The 15,663-nt window shown below is 46.3% G+C and overlaps 1 protein-coding gene across 4 annotated transcripts in view; it reads left to right on the top strand.

Moving 5' to 3' along the window:
• The first annotated feature begins 728 nt into the window (after positions 1-728).
• LOC147639892 (microtubule-associated protein TORTIFOLIA1-like) overlaps positions 729-15,663 on the top strand; it is a 30,504-nt gene continuing 15,569 nt past the window's right edge. For 2 of the 4 annotated variants that reach the window (XM_086775077.1, XM_086775068.1), the window contains exon 1: positions 729-1,916. In XM_086775077.1, coding sequence (XP_086631203.1) covers positions 1,194-1,916 — 723 coding nt within the window. In that variant the 5' untranslated portion in view covers positions 729-1,193. Of the gene's footprint in view, positions 2,223-15,663 lie in introns of all 4 variants that reach the window. The other 2 variants (XM_086775083.1, XM_086775086.1) reach the window with 2 other exon arrangements.

Below are 15,663 nucleotides of genomic sequence, written 5' to 3'. Positions count from 1 at the left end.
TAAGCAGCAAATATATACACTAAGTCCTTAGACTTTCCCTATTTGACATTAAGCACACGGTAAGGTTGCTTTATATGTTCCAGCTCCATCTTACAAAAGATAAGTGTCCGTTTAAGTGGGTAAGATAGCAAAGCTTCTTACGATGGTTCGGACGGGTGAAACCATGCTAACCTATGGAGTGGCTAACAAATGTGATGTTGGGGTGGGGTGCATGGCTTGCCCCTGTAGAGTCGAAATTGTTGAGTGGCTTCTAGCCTACTCGTTTTCTCAATGGGATTTGTACTTTGCTAGCTTCTTTGGCAGGTTGTTTGGGTCAATGACAACTTCTTTCAGCTCAATGGCGGGTTGTAGGATCATCTCTTCTCCTCAAAAGATGATGAAGAAATATTTAAGGCGTGAATTGTCACACAATAGTTCTCTTTCCCAATTTGGGAAAATAAAAATTGGACGTGATGCTTTTCTATAGCCGAATTTTTTAAATTTTGGCTTAAAAGAATAAACGTTGATGGGTGCCGTCTTGTGCCTTGTCCAGCTCACCAACAATATCACGCTGAAATAAACTGGCCAGACAAGCAGTGTGTCCGGCCGGACACATGGAGCACGCAAAGTGTCAGCATTTCAAAATTCGGATTGACGGGTTTTAGAGGGAAAAAACCAGATGGTTTTGAACAGTGAGTAAACCGCTTTATTGCGTATTATTTCATCCGCGACAGGAGTCGTCGGGCTCCATTGTCTTCGTGTTGCATCCTTCGGTTGTTCTTTCGCTCTTCGAGCTTGCGAGCTCTGGCTATGGCGTTGTACTTCACTGTGGCTTTGTTGATCCCATCGCCCGAATGGCGGAAAGCAGAAGTCATTCCTTTTCCCACTTCGAAGTAAAGCATTTGCTTTTTTGTGTCATCGCCATCACATCCTTTTCCCACTTCGAAGTAAAGCATTTGCTTTTTTGTGTCATCGCCATCGCACTCAGCGCCCCCTTTTCACTGTTACCTCCCTTCTTCTCGAGCTGAGCTCTGGCTATGGTGCTCTGTTCACTGTCGCTCAGCCGATTGCCACGGCCCTGTGTATAGCCTTTCTTTGCCATCGCCAACGCCCTACGTTGTCATCAATGCGCCAGCCGTAGCCCTAACCCTAGTACTGTAGCCCTGGCGCCTTCAAGCAGACCCGATTCCGGCTTGGTCTTCTCCGGCGCAGTCATGACACAAGCCGCCCTGCCATCTCGCCCTGCGAAGGTTCGTGCAGGCCTGGCAGGGGCGAAGCCTGGAAACCATACCCCGCAGCATGTACTGATGGAGCTAAAGCATCGCATCCTGGTGGCCCTGGGCAAGCTCGCGGACCGTGACACGCAGCAGATTGCAGTGGAGGAGCTCGACAAGCTGGTGGAGACCCTCTCCCCCGATTGTATATCTGTCTGTCTCTCCTGCCTCTACGATTCCGACATGCAGCAGAAGAGCGTGGTGAAGAAGGCGTGCGTGAGGTTGTTTGGCTCGGTTGCATCTTTGCATGCGCATCTACTCGTTCCACACTTGCCCAAGATCATCGCCAGCATTATGCGCAGGCTCAGGGATCCCGACAGCAGTGTGCGAGATGCCTGCGTGGATGCCATAGCTATCCTCTCCGGCCGCATGCTCTCCCCTTCTTCGTCTTCATCCCCCGGCCAGGAAAAAGAAAACGGCACACAGGCTGCTTCCATCCTCACCCTCGCTACCTTCTCCAAGCCCCTTTTTGATGCCCTCAGCGAGCAGAACAAGAGTGTCCAAACAGGTGCTGCGCTCTGCCTGGCCCGCGTCATCGAGAGTGCCAAATCTCCCCCTCTCGGGGCCATGGCTCGTCTTTGCCCTCGCATCTGCAAGTTTATGAGCAACCCTAACTTTCTAGCAAGGCCAGGTTTACTTGCAGTAATCGGAAGCTTATCACAGGTCGTCATCTCTGTCTCTGTCTCTCTCTTTCTCTCAAGAAATGACTTTCTGTTTTGGCTAAGCCAATCTGATCTGTGCCAAACTCTGGATCTCTTCATCATGTCATCCATTAGTTCACTCTGCAATATTTTGTGTATGTTTGTCGGAGGGCCAATGACAACCTGAATCTCAGTCTTATATCAATCATGGATGTTCCTTGCACTAGTGTTTGCGTGCCATGGAAGGGGATTTACCACTCATGAGTGAAAGTGCTTTGGTCATTGGAGCATGGAGCAAGAGACAAGGAAGATCAAGAGATACAGCATGGTTAGTATTGAATTCCCTCTTCACAAAGGCAGCAGAGCCATCTTTAGCTGGGTTGGCATGCCACATGCATCAATCAAATGCATGTGCCATATCAACTGAGGCCATGCACATGATAGATTAGCTGAAGAACAGACCATTGTGAGCTGTAATCTACTGAGGCTGGGATGCACCAAGGTGCACCCCTGTGATGGGTGGGCACTGGGAACAAAAGGAGCAAGTTGGGGACATCAGTGGCAGCCAAGACTTGGGTTGAGAACTGCAGGTTTTGGCAGCCAAAAATCAGTGCTGTCCAGCAGGCACGCAAGGCTGGTGCTTGAAAGGTCACCTGTCATTCAGAGGGCTTGCTTCTCTGTTTTATCTACTCAACCGTGCAAGAAAGAAAAGCCCAAATACTCTGAAAGATTCACATTTCCATGACAACTTTCTGAAATTTACGAGGTGGCTCCCTAAATGAATCACTCTTGGCATCTCTCTAATGTTCCCCTTGCTGGGCCCTTTCACATGTGGGCTGGCCAATACTTCAATTTTCCAGTGCAGCCCTTAACCGTCACAAAGGGCCTCAAGCCCTCTATAGACTCTCTAATATCATTAGACCCTTGGGGAGATCCCATCATTAGAGAGCATGTAACACTAGTCCTTCAGGGGACATGTTGGGTTTTTCCCACATTTTGAGAGCCCCTAAAGCAGTACTTGAGGATTCACTTGCTCTGCATGCGTGCGTGCGTGTGTGTTGGGGGCGTGGGGGATTTCTAGAAAAGATATCTCTTTCCCCTCCATTACCATTCAGCCCCTCTCAACCTTGGCTCTTTTCAAAAGCAGGCAGCCAGCCCCCAGCAGAGCACAGGAGGTAACTGTCATTTCACTTCGCTTTTATCTTTTAGCAACACTGGTGCTAGCTATGGGCAGGATAAGAGTTGACCCTACAACAACAAATGTATTATTTGGCCTCTTTACATAAGGATCAGGAAGAGGAGTTGGTGGTTCCTCAGGAAGGGACTTCATACCTTACGGGACCAACAATAACAAAACCGAATGATGCTTCTAGCCCACTCAAACAAAAGGACCCTCCCTCCCTCCGTCCCCATGACATGTCCTCCAGGGGTGCTGCAAGTGTGTTGAAGACTCTCCACTAAACACTTTTGATGGCTTTGAAGATTTTGAATGGTGATTCTTGTGCTGGCTCTCATGGTGACTTTGTCGGCGACTGGCCTAAGATTTGGAGAGATGCTTGGAATGCCCCAGCTGCTTGGTTCTCAGCCTCTGTGTGCCAAGAGTTTTGGGTGATTGTTGTCTCCAGGCTAGGAGGCTTGTTGGCCTCAAATTCTTACAACTTCTTGCAAATTTTCAGCCCTTCTTACTGAGGCAAAGTCCTAATCCACAGTATAACTGCTCTATCATATTGATGAACAAAACTTAAACAGACAAGGCTGTTATCTGGTTGTTGAACTGGTTAGATATTTATTTAGACAGCAAATTAACTGAAGCGGCCAATGTGCACACAACTAACAGTAGCTGATGTCATGACCCTGTGAATTTGTGCAGCATAAGTGTGAGCATGGTGGTTGGTGAACAAGACATATTTTTTTTAATGTTCACACTTGGGACAAGGGGACAAAGGTTTTAAAAATTAATAAAACCCCATGTGTGGATGGGACAAGGGGACAAAGGTTTTAAAAACCTTTTAACCAAAGGAATATCTCCTTTGGAGAATCGTGGCCCTTTTTAGGGGATGCCCACGTTATTTTTGGACTCTCTCTTTTTGGACTCGTGGGTTGGAAGGAAGCGTGGAGCTGAACAGCATGTAGGCTCTCTCTCTCTCTCTCTCTCTCTCTCTCTCTACTGCAGCATACACACGCATGTGCTTTTCTCTTGGAAAGGGTGGGTGGCTGGACTGCAGCTACAGGCAGGAGATTTGGTGCTTGGGAAAGCTGCTGACTGGCTGGGCTGCATGCTGAGGACACAGGACAGAAACGATCTTCTCTCTCTCTCTCTCTCTCTCTCTCTCTCTCTCTCTCTCTCTCTGTGGCGACGGCTGGACTACACGTGGACTGGGCTGTGGAGAACCGGCAGGTCTGAACTGCACGTGGGCGGGCAGTCTGTAGGTGAACAGCTATCCCCTTTGTGAGTAGGCCGGCGGCCAGGATTGCAGACTCTCTTTCTCCCATCTTCTCTCTCTCTTTTCGTGAGTTGTTGGACTGTAAGGGCAACACTCAGGTTGCAGGCGAAGGTGTGGCTGAAGCCTTTCTTCTCTCTCTCTCTCTCGCGATCGGTCTTGGTGAAGATAGAGATTGAGGCAAGGATGATGGATGCTCTGGTCACACGCATGCGAGCCTTAGGAGTACATAGCTTCTCTTTCTTCCAGTCAGAGGGCTGTTCGGTGGTTCTTCTCTCGGTTTCTTGTGAGAGGAGGAATTTGCAGCCTAAGAGGGCAAAAACAGGAGCAACAATTGAATGCTTTAGGAAGGGTTCATGGACTGTTTCATGGCTGTGTTTTTGGTTACGTGCATGGGCAAATTGACCGTGTTTACAGGGCCTCATGGATGTACTATCTTGGTTGATTAGAGGTGAATAACAATGTGGTGTTTTGGGACACAGGGTTGTGTGAAACCTCTATGCTAAGAGGTCAAGAGGATTGGCAATTTGGACATGCATATGTATAAGCCATGAATGGCCATGATGTATTCAGTTAAACTCTTCCATTGAATTTGAATAAAGAAATATTGAAAGGGGCGCCAAGCTTTGGGGTCAATAGGTGTCGCTGTTCTTTTTGTGTAGGAGCACTCTAGCTTCCTTTTATTTGTCTTATTTGTTGGATTACAATGTGTTTGAGTGAATGCTAGTCTACCGCACTTCGGTTTCTACCGGAGGCCGGTTTCAAGGTTCTGTTGTCGGGACCATCACCAACTTTCTTAAGGGGTTGAGCTCGTGGTTGTTTCGAGGAAAGTCGTTGAAAATTTAAGCAAGATGTCAGACTATGATGATGAGGAAGAGCAAGAGACCACTGCTGAGAGGACTGAATTTGAGGATGTACTTGCAGGAGAACAAGCTGCAGAAGATGCACGTTATGAGGATGTAACGCAACCAGAAGATATACCAAGTAAAGAGGAAGATGGTGCCCAATTCAAAGCCCGTTTGGCAGGGTAGTGGATGTGCTCATGCAGCTCACGCAAAGTGAGAACTTTGTTGAATTTATGAGGGTCCCTTCTAAGCCTAAGAAAAAGAAGAAGGTACGTTCTAGGAACCCACCTTAGGGCAATAGTGGTGCTTGCTTTTGGATAGTTTTCCAACATGCAGAACACTTATGGTGCAAACCCATAGAGTTCTTTTTTCGGGTAGCCACCTATTCCGCAACAATTGATGCATCCATGCTATTTTGGCGGTGGTTCTGTGTTGCAATCTATGATTGGGGGTTAACCCTCAAAGGGGCATGGGAATGCGAGAAAATTTTGGAGCTAGTTTTCAGCCTGGCATGCGAGGCAACACGTATGGTGGTATGCAGCTCGGAATGCAAGGGAATATGTATGGGGACATGTAGCTCGGAATGCAAGGAAACATGTATGGAGGCATGCAGCTCCGTATGCATAGTGTGTTAGAAGTCATCTCCTATCTTAAGCAGACACCAAGGCTTCTGTTGTGGGTGTGCTCGTCCTGTATAGGTGTTTTATCATTTTTTCTCACTCTCTGTATTTTTTTTCCATTTTTTCCATGGTATGGATGGATGCCACATGTTGGCAGGAGTCCCTGGTGTTGGCCGACTACACCTCATGTGCTTCTGGTGGCTGGCCGATTGCCTATGATGCAGTCGTGGAGGTGTTGATGTTGGTTGATCTGCTTTCTACAGTCGTGGAGACATTTTCTGTTGGCCGATTGCTTTATGCAGTCGTGGAGAGCAATCAAGCGTTGGCCGACTGCATCCATGGGGCATATAAATAGGCCCCATGTTCCTTACCATTTTCTCATTCAGTTTTGTACGGGATCTTGTGTATAGAGAAGAGTTTACACGCCTATCTCTCAGTGTTTCTTGTGTTGTCTATTTTTTGCACTCTACTTGCTCTTGTGGACCCAAGTTTGGTTATCATTTCCGCTGTGTATTTTGACATGGTATCAGAGCCCTAGGCTCTTGATAGATCTTGGGAGTTTTCTGAGCAAGAGGGGAATAGTTAAGTTGCTGATTGGTGGAGTGTTTTGGACTGTTCGAGAAGAGAAATTGCAAGAGTAAGGCGGGCTAAGGTGCTGAACAGCCACTTGCAGGTTTAGAGTTTTTTTTTCCCACCCACCCATCCTTTTTCAGTTTAATCCCCGCGATGGCAGATTTGTTAGAGATGGCTGAGAAGCACGTGAAGATCCTGACTCTCCCCACGTTTCTTGTGGACCGTCAGTTGGACGAGAACAATTACGGCATCTGGAAGGTCATGGAGTCTGTGCTGGAGTCATATGACCTTGTTGATTTCATCGTCATCGGGGTTTCACGGCCGAAAGCAGAGGAAGGGGAGTTACTGTCGATGAAGAAGGACCGAGAGGCACAGGCACACATGTGGGATCGTGTCAACGCCAGGGTCCGGTCATTTATTTTCCTCAACTGCACACTACAAGTAATCAATCACATAAAGCACATGACGCTGGCCAGAGGCATATGGTAGCACTTGGCTTCTCTTTATAACAGGGTATCACCCATGAAAAGGATCTCCTTGGAAGTGCAGATGTGGGTTATGAACCTTGCAAAGTTCTCGACAATGCGGGAACACATTAACAAGCTGTAGGTCCTTCAGCAGGAAGTTCTCCAGGCTGGGAAGGAGATATCATCTGAAGACATGGCCATCACTTTGCTGTCCCACTTGCCTGCTCAGTATTTTGCTTTCTACTCCTCGTTGATTACGAGTGGCAGGCTCACTACCATTACCAAGGAGGAGCTTGTGCCAATGGTCTTGGACCAGGAGGAACGTTTCACGAACCCTCCTCACAACAACGACGGTTCGGAGGCCTTAATTGGCCAACGATCGAAAGGCTGGAATAACAACAAGGGCAAAGGAAAGGCTTCACCGGAGAAGTCTTTTGAAAAGAAGCCTGACTCAGAACGAGAGAAGCTGAAGGCCGAAAGATCTTGCAATGATTGTGGCGAGAAAGGCCACTATTGGAAGAAGTGTCCTAAGCGGACTGGAAAGAGTGCCGATTCCTCAGCCTCAGCTGCAAAGACTCTTGCATTTGTACACTTAGAGATGATGGACTTCGCGCTTCATCGTCTTCAAGCGAGGAGGCAGTTGGCTTCATCGCGAAGGATACCTGGGAATGGATTCTTGACAGTGGTGCTTCCAGGCATATGACTCCGTCCCGTGACTTCTTTTTGGATCTAAAACGACAGTCAGGTCGCATCTTTATTGGCGACAACTCCACTATTCCGATACATAGTGAGGGCCGGATTGAGATTATTCTCGACGGCAAGGGAGGCAAGCATGCTTCCCGTGTTCTTTATGTCTTTGCTCTAGGTTTTCATCTTCTGTCAGTGCATGAAGTATGCAAGATTGGCTTTTGGGTGGAATTTGAAGAGCATTCAGTTGTTCTACGGGACCGTGAGATTGGCCAGGTTGTTTGGGAAGGCGGTGTGGAGAATGGTATCTACAAGCTCTCTGCACTCTCCTCGTTGATAGGTTCTCAGGTCGGAGATTTGTGGCACTTTCGTTTTGGCCACTTAAATGTGGATGCAATTCGGCGAGCTTTTCGAGACCAGATGGTGGTTGGCTTGCCAGATGTTGGCAGTAGGCAAGGGCGTTGCAGTTCTTGCATACGTGGTAGGCAGCATAGGGAGTCCTTTTCGAAGCAGGCTTCCAGGCGGGCTTCGAAACCATTGGAGTTGATTCACACTGACTTGTGTGGACCTTAGCATACACCATCTTTGGGAGGATCTCTCTACTTTATGCTGCTTGTTGATGACTGTAACAGATTCACGTGGGTCTACTTTCTTTTCCAGAAGGACCAAACTTTTGCACGGTTCAAGGATTGGCACGTGATGGTGGAGAAAGAGTCTGGATTTTAGTTAAAGACTCTCAGGGCTGACAAAGGAGGTGAATTCTCCTCGATTGTATTTCTCAGATTTTGTGCAGATCATGGCATCAAAAGGGAACTGGCCAATACAGGATTGCCTTTGGAGAATGGAGTTGTAGAATGCAAGAACAGGACTGTGGTGGAGATGGCGAGGACCATGCTAGAGCATCGTGATCTTCCTCGTCCACTTTGGGGAGAGGCTGTGGCAACGGCTGTCCATACCCTCAACCGATCTCCGACGACTTCAGTACCTCATATGACTCCATTTGAGGCATACTTTGGCAGGAAACTTGATGTCTCGCACTTACATGTTTTTGGGAGTGATGCATATGTACATATTCCGAAGAAGCAGAGGGGGAAGCTTAACTCCAAGTCCCGCAAGCTTGTATTTGTGGGGTATAATTCTCTTTCCAAGGGATACAGATTGTATGATCCAGACAGGAACGAGATTGTTGTCAGCCGGGATGTGATCTGACGAGCATGTTTCAGTATCCACTGTCGAGGAGCCGCCACTTCTTGGAGATCCAGAGGAGTCTGATGATGATTCCCATTCCAGTTGATCAACCTTAGTCAGTACAGGAGGTTAAGTCCGCAGCTGGAGTAGAGTCCCCCGCGACCACAGGAGGCTCCACGATCTGTTCGAGTATCTAGGTGGTTGTTAGACACCCTTCGGGAGTCAGGTGTCACGGAGTTACCCTCCGAGTGGACCACAGAGGATGGCCCTTGACGATCACACAGAGTCCGAGATAAAAGCAATACAGCGGAGCTTCTTAAGGTAAACTATGCTCTGATGTCTCGTATTATGCAGGACAAGGAGCCCACTTCCGTCAAGGAAGCCCTCTCACAGAATACTTGGAGGAAAGCCATGCAAGTGGAACTTGATGCCATCGAGAAGAACACATGGGAGTTGGTACCGAGGCCGTCGAAATGGTCAGTCATTGGTGTCAAATGGGTCTTTAAGACCAAATATGCGTCTGATGGGTCGGTGGACAAACACAAAGCCAGACTTGTGGCTAAAGGTTATGCTTAGCGGCCAGGCATCGACTACAAGGATACCTTTGCACCGACAGCACGGTTGTCCACGATTCGGACCGTTCTTGCCCTTGCTTCTTAGAGGTGGCCCGTGTATCAAATGGATGTAAAATTTGTGTTCCTTAATGGTGACCTGCAGGAGGAGGTGTATGTTGAGCAGCCTCCAGGCTTATTGTTCCAGGATCAGAAGGGATGGTTTACAGGTTACGTAAGGCCTTGTATGGTCTTTAACGCTTATGGGTAAGGTGAAGGACTATAAGAAAGGGAGAGTTACGATGAAATTTGACACATTCAGTGGAGCCAAAGACAGGCTCAAGGCTCTTGCCTTTTTATAGCAGTTTGATGTTGCTTTTTCTAGTGAAAATTACACGGAGTTCTCGAAAGTGAAAAAAGCTGTGACTTTTCTAAAGGGTAATGCATTGCAGTGGTGGTCCACTCTTCTTTTGCAAGGCATAGCACCATCTACTTGGGTACAGTTTAAACAGGTGCTCTTCCGTGTGGTGCACATCTACATTTAAGGTGGATGCAACGACAGCATGGCATAAGTCGAATGCATCGAAGTGTGAAAATCTGGAAGACTATAACAAGAAGTTTTGGGAAGCTCTACTTCCAGTTACTTCTTATCGTGTAGTGTCATTTTTTGAGCAGGTTGAGAAGTATTGTTGTGGGTTGCCCAAGGAAGTGCGTGACTATTGCATTAAGACCTGAGTAACAAATATGTTGCAGATGATAGAGAATGCCATGACGGCAAATGCATTACTCATTGGGGTTTCAACTGGATTTAAGGGCAGCAAAAGCATTGGCAAGAAAACTGAGAAGTTAGGGCATGCATCTCGGGATGCAACAGTGCTTGCAGAGAAGCGACGTAAGATGTTACCAATGCCCAAGAGAACTCCTGAGGAGAAGCAGGCTTTGTTGGATGCCAAGAAATGCTTTTTTTGTACCGAAGAGGGGCACATGTCTTTCAATTATTCCAAGCGTAAGTTCAACAAGGACTCTGACACTAAAGGGGAGCCCAAGTAGAAAGCAAAGCCTTCTATAAGGTTAGTTCTTGATCTTGTTGGGAAACAACTAGGTGGTGAGGAGATTGAATTGTGTAGAGCATGGGGCAAAATTAGAGATCAGAATGCTTTGATTTTCTTTGACACAAGTGTTAGAGTCAACTTTATCTCACCAAACTTGGCTGGTAGATTGGGGATCCGTGCAAAGGAGATGGGGCCTTTGTATGAGGCTAATATGGCTTGTCTTGGGTATGTAGAACCTGTTATTCCTATTATTGGGAAGCTGAGGCTTCATGTGTAGGATTATGTGAACAGCGAGGAATTTTATATCATGCCACTTGATGGGTGTGATGTTTTGTTGGGTATGCCATGGTGCCATAGAGTACATGCGGTGGTGGATACGTACAACAAGAAGATTACTTTGACTTATAGAGAGAAAGAGCACATTTTGGATGTAAAGCTTAAAGGGGAATTTGTTCGTATTGTATCGATTTTGACCATTTCATCAGTAAATAAAAAAGCATCTTTTTGCGTACTTGGTTTTTGTTAAGGATGCAAAAGATGATGAATCTCAATCTAATTTGTCTATGTTAGATAAAGACATGATTGATTTTCTACGTGAGTACCAAGATTGCTTTTTTGAGTCATTGCCAAGAGAACTTCCTTCGGAAAGGCCAGAAGATCATGCTATTGATCTTATTTTGGGAAGTACTCCACTAAATAGACCGCCGTACCATGTTAGTGCAGCCCAACAAAAGGAAATTATGAGCTAGGTACAAGAGTTGTTGAAAAAGGGGTTGATTCAGCCAAGCTCATTACCCTTTTGCTCACCTGTGCTCTTAGTGCAAAAGAAAGATGGTTCTTGGTGCATGTGTATAGATTACAGGGAGCTAAATAAGAATACTATCAAGAATCGATTTTCTATTATGAGGATCGATGACATATTGGACCGCTTACAAGGCTCCATAGTCTTGAATCGATTTTCTATTCTGAGGATCGATGACATATTGGACCGCTTACAAGGCTCCATAGTCTTTAGTCGGATAGACTTGAAAAGCAGGTATCATCAAATACGCATTAGATCTGAGGATGTGCATAAGATAGTATTTCGGACCACCTTTGGACTATATGAGTTCTTGGTCATGTCCTTTGGCTTGACAAATTCTCCCGCCACCTTTAACAAGATGATGGACAAGATTTTCCGACCTCAGAGAGCGTTTGTGGACACATTATTTGATGACATGATTGTGTATTTATGCTCAGAGGAGGAGCATAGGGAGCATTTGGCCACAATGTTTGAAGAACTCCGGAAGCATAGGTTGGTCATAAATGGCAAGAAGAGTGAGTTCTTCTTTGAAGAAATACATTTCTTGGGGCACATTGTGTCTAAAGATGGAGTCTGTATGGATTCTTCGAAAGTAGAAGCAATTCTTAATTGGCCAGATTTGAAGACCGTGTATGATGTACGTAGCTTTTTGGGAGTGTTCTTATTACAAGTGGTATATACGGTATTTTGCTGAGATTGCTTCGTCCCTTCATGCTTTAACAAAGAAGGGAACTCCATTTCGATGGGTTGATTGGGAAATTGCAGCCTTTAAGAAACTTAAAGAAAAGCTTACTTCGGATCCCGTATTGGTACTATTGGATCTCCGAAAGGCTTTTGTTGTCCAGTGATGCACGTGGGAACAACATTGGGACAGTTCTCATGCACGAAGGGCATGTGATAGCGTATGAGAGTCGTTTATTACAGAATGTTGAGAAGCATTTATAGGTCTCTGAGAAAGAGATGTTGGCTGTAATTCATGCTCTTTCTACATGGAAACACTATTTGCTTGGGGTTGATTTCATTGTGTAGACAGAACATCAGACCTTGCGTTATTTTCTCACGCAAACTAAACTTTTTGAGAAGCATATGAGATGGGTCAACTTTTTGTCTATGTTTCACTTTCAGATTGTACATGTGGAAGGCAAAAAGAACGTTGTGGTAGATGCTTTGTTACGCAAGCCACATGTCTCAGCAGTTTCACTTGCTTATCATCAGGAGCTTGATGAGGACATTTGTCATTTTTCAAAGAGGGGGGTATGTCAGGACCTTGTGAATTTGTGCAGCATAAGTGTGAGCATGGTGGTTGGTGAACAAGACATAATTTTTTTAATGTTCACTCTCTTGGGACAAGGGGATAAAGGTTTTAAAAATCTTTTAAGCAAAGGAATATCTCCTTTGGAGAATCGTGGTCCTTTTTAGGGAAAGCTTCCGTTATTTTTGGACTCTCTTTTTGGACTCGTGGGTTGGAAGCATAGTTGTCAGGTATGATATTGTACGGAAAAATACGATATGATACAAAAAAATTTCTTATCGTATGATAAAATACGGCGTCTTAAAAAAATACTTATAAACTTAGGTATTTCCAAGTCTAGATATGGAGTATTTTAGAAGGAGGGAAGCATCATAGTACAAAGGAAGCTCAAACAACCATAGATAAGCAAAAAAAAACACCATTACCTACCAAAAAAGTAATATTTTTTGGAGAAAAAGTATTTTTGAAATAAAAAAATTTATTTTTTTGAAAAAATCCGTACGACTATATATGGCATCGTACCGTACGGTATTCTATACGATAAGCCGTCGTACGCCGTACGGAAACAACCTTGGTTGGAAGGAAGCGTGGAGCTGAACAGCACGTAGGCTCTCTCTCTCTCTCTCTCTCTCTCACAGAGGAAGATCCGGGCCATCAGCTCCCATCATCGCAGGACCTTCTCGTGCCAGCTCAGTTTTACCACCTTGAGCACCATGTCACAGCGGCCCATGAGGGATGTATTAGGGTGATATGAGAGCTCTCTCTGCTCATGTACCTAGATTAGATTTTAAAGTTCTAGATTTTTTGTTATCTTTCTTTATTACTATTTTGTACCCAGGATGATGTACCTCATGGATATGATGTAACCTTTTGGTCTCATAGGTCATTTTGGTTAATACAACTTTCTTTCTTTCTTTCTTTTGTTAGCAGGGCACAGAAGAGAAGGATATGCTGTTGCTTTGTGGACTTCCGCAAAGCCTTTGATACCGTACCACGTGCTAGGCTTATGCATAGATTGCATGACATTGAGGTACCTGAGGATATGCAGTGGGGGATATATGCTTTGTATGAGTTTGTGACAGGTGGACTATTTGATAGGGTGACCAGCACGATAGGGGTGAAGCAGGGATGCCCGCTCTCGCCCACCCTCTTTGGACTGTACATTGATGCGGTCTCTGATTATGTAGACAGATTGGGAGGCCTAGGGGCATGCTTGGCAGGGGTGTTGATACCCATCTTGTTATATGCTGATGATATTGTTTTAATCTCAAACTCTCCGGAGGGATTACAAAGACACCTAGATGCATTACAGGCTTTCTGTGCGGATAGAGATCTGACAGTGAACCTTGGGAAAACCAAGGTTATGGTGTTTAACACCACACAGGCATGGGTGACGAGATCAAAGCCTTAGTTCACTTTTCGAGGAGAGCCGGTAGAGTACGTCAGGTCATGTGTCTACTTGGGAGTTACTTTCATAGGACCGTGTTTCTCCTTGAAGGAGGCAACTGTAGCACCCTTTCAGTACAGTTTGGATTGTCCATTTTTTGGATCTCACCGGCTTAGAGCAAAACAGAGTGGACACAGAGAGGACACGGACTAGCCCCCTTGAGCCCTTAGGCACGAAAATGGCTCATTACAAGAGCCATTTTCTACACCTCTCACCAAATGATTTTATCACTTGCCCGGCGTACATGGATGTACACCTATCACATGGGATACGTTGTGCCATTGGACAAATCCGGACCTCATCACACCAGCTGCGGATTGAGACAGGGCGATATGTGCATCGGATCATGGATGACCACATTTGTCAGCTATGCTACCAGGAGGTAGAGAGAGAGGAACACTACATTTACCGATGTACAGTCTATTATGAGATCCGAGGGAGATATCACTGCCTCTTTCAAGAGGGTTTTGGGCCGTTACGCAGGTTCATGGAGTTTTAGGATCAGAGATGCTTGGGATTGTTTCTACTTGAGCTAAGGAGACACAGAGAGACCCTCTTGGCAGACAGGAGGCCAAGCCATGATGTACCTAGATAGGGGACCTTGACAGATTTCTTCAGCACCAGCACCAACGTCAGCAACCCAGCCTACACACCTCCTGATACCTCCTCCATTGGGCCATCAGGGCACCGACCATGCTCCCAGGGAGTCACCACTGATAGAGCCGTTATCTTATGTCATGCTCGTCGGCCACGCTCACCAGGATCCCGACCACGACATCCTCACCATCGCCAGATGAGAGCCATTATTGCTCGGCATCGGAGGCGCCTACCTCGTCGCTACGACCTCTCCATTCTAGACAGCCCCATGGCGGAGATACTTGATCTAAGGAGAGGGCAACACTTCAACTGATCAGCATACATGGATCTACTTGATATACATTTTTTAGTATTTTCCAGTATTTTCTACTCAGTATCATCTCGGAGTCTTACAGTTTTATTCTTATAACTGTAGGACAATCAGTTTATTGTACTTTTTAGTCTCATTTAGTTGTTCTCTTTGATGAGACACCAACTTTAGATGTACTCTGAGTTTTGGTCTCATAGGCCATTATGGCCTCTTATTTCATTTTTCTGTCTCTCTCGGAGAGTAGAGAGGAGGAGGAGGACATAAGGCCATTGGGAGAGTCACCATACGGAGCCCTTTTCAGATGAGATCATACACTACTCCAACCTGGGGGAAGTCCTCCTTATGGGGGACTTCAATGCACGGACACAGAGCCGACAGTGCGACATCTATGATTTCGAGGTGATGCACACACTAGAGGTGGAGGACACGGGAGCTTGCAGGGTGTCAGAGGACATGGGGCCGGATAACACCAGATATGGTCATCACCTACTTGAGTTGGGAGCTCGACAACATCTTGTTATTTCTAATGGGATGAGACAGTGGCACGATTCAGGAGCACTGACATGCTTTCCACGGTCAGGGGGAGGTAGCACAGTGGACTACATCATCGGGTCCATGGAGACCACACAGGCAGTGACATCTTCCCCCCCCCCCCCCCCGCGTCCTATCGGTGCAGACCACACGTACCTCTTGCTGTCGTCGCTGGCGAGCTCCACACTAGCACCCACAGCCCACATAGGCATCGCATACCACTTTCTACTTCACCCATGACCTGGTAGACATATATGAGCATCATGTATATGACGGGCTACTCCAGATGGATCCCCTCTCACCCCTAGACACACTCACCACTCAGATGTGATCTCTACTACATACGGCCGCCACCCGCAGCTTCCCCCATCATACACACATTGCACACACAGATAGATCTGGGAGC

The sequence above is a fragment of the Cibotium barometz genome, chromosome 3, assembly GCF_041138505.1.
Source record: "Cibotium barometz isolate CiBa-2024 chromosome 3, ASM4113850v1, whole genome shotgun sequence".
NCBI classification, from domain to species: Eukaryota; Viridiplantae; Streptophyta; class Polypodiopsida; order Cyatheales; family Cibotiaceae; genus Cibotium; species Cibotium barometz.
This window is presented reverse-complemented; position numbering and strand designations above follow the sequence as displayed.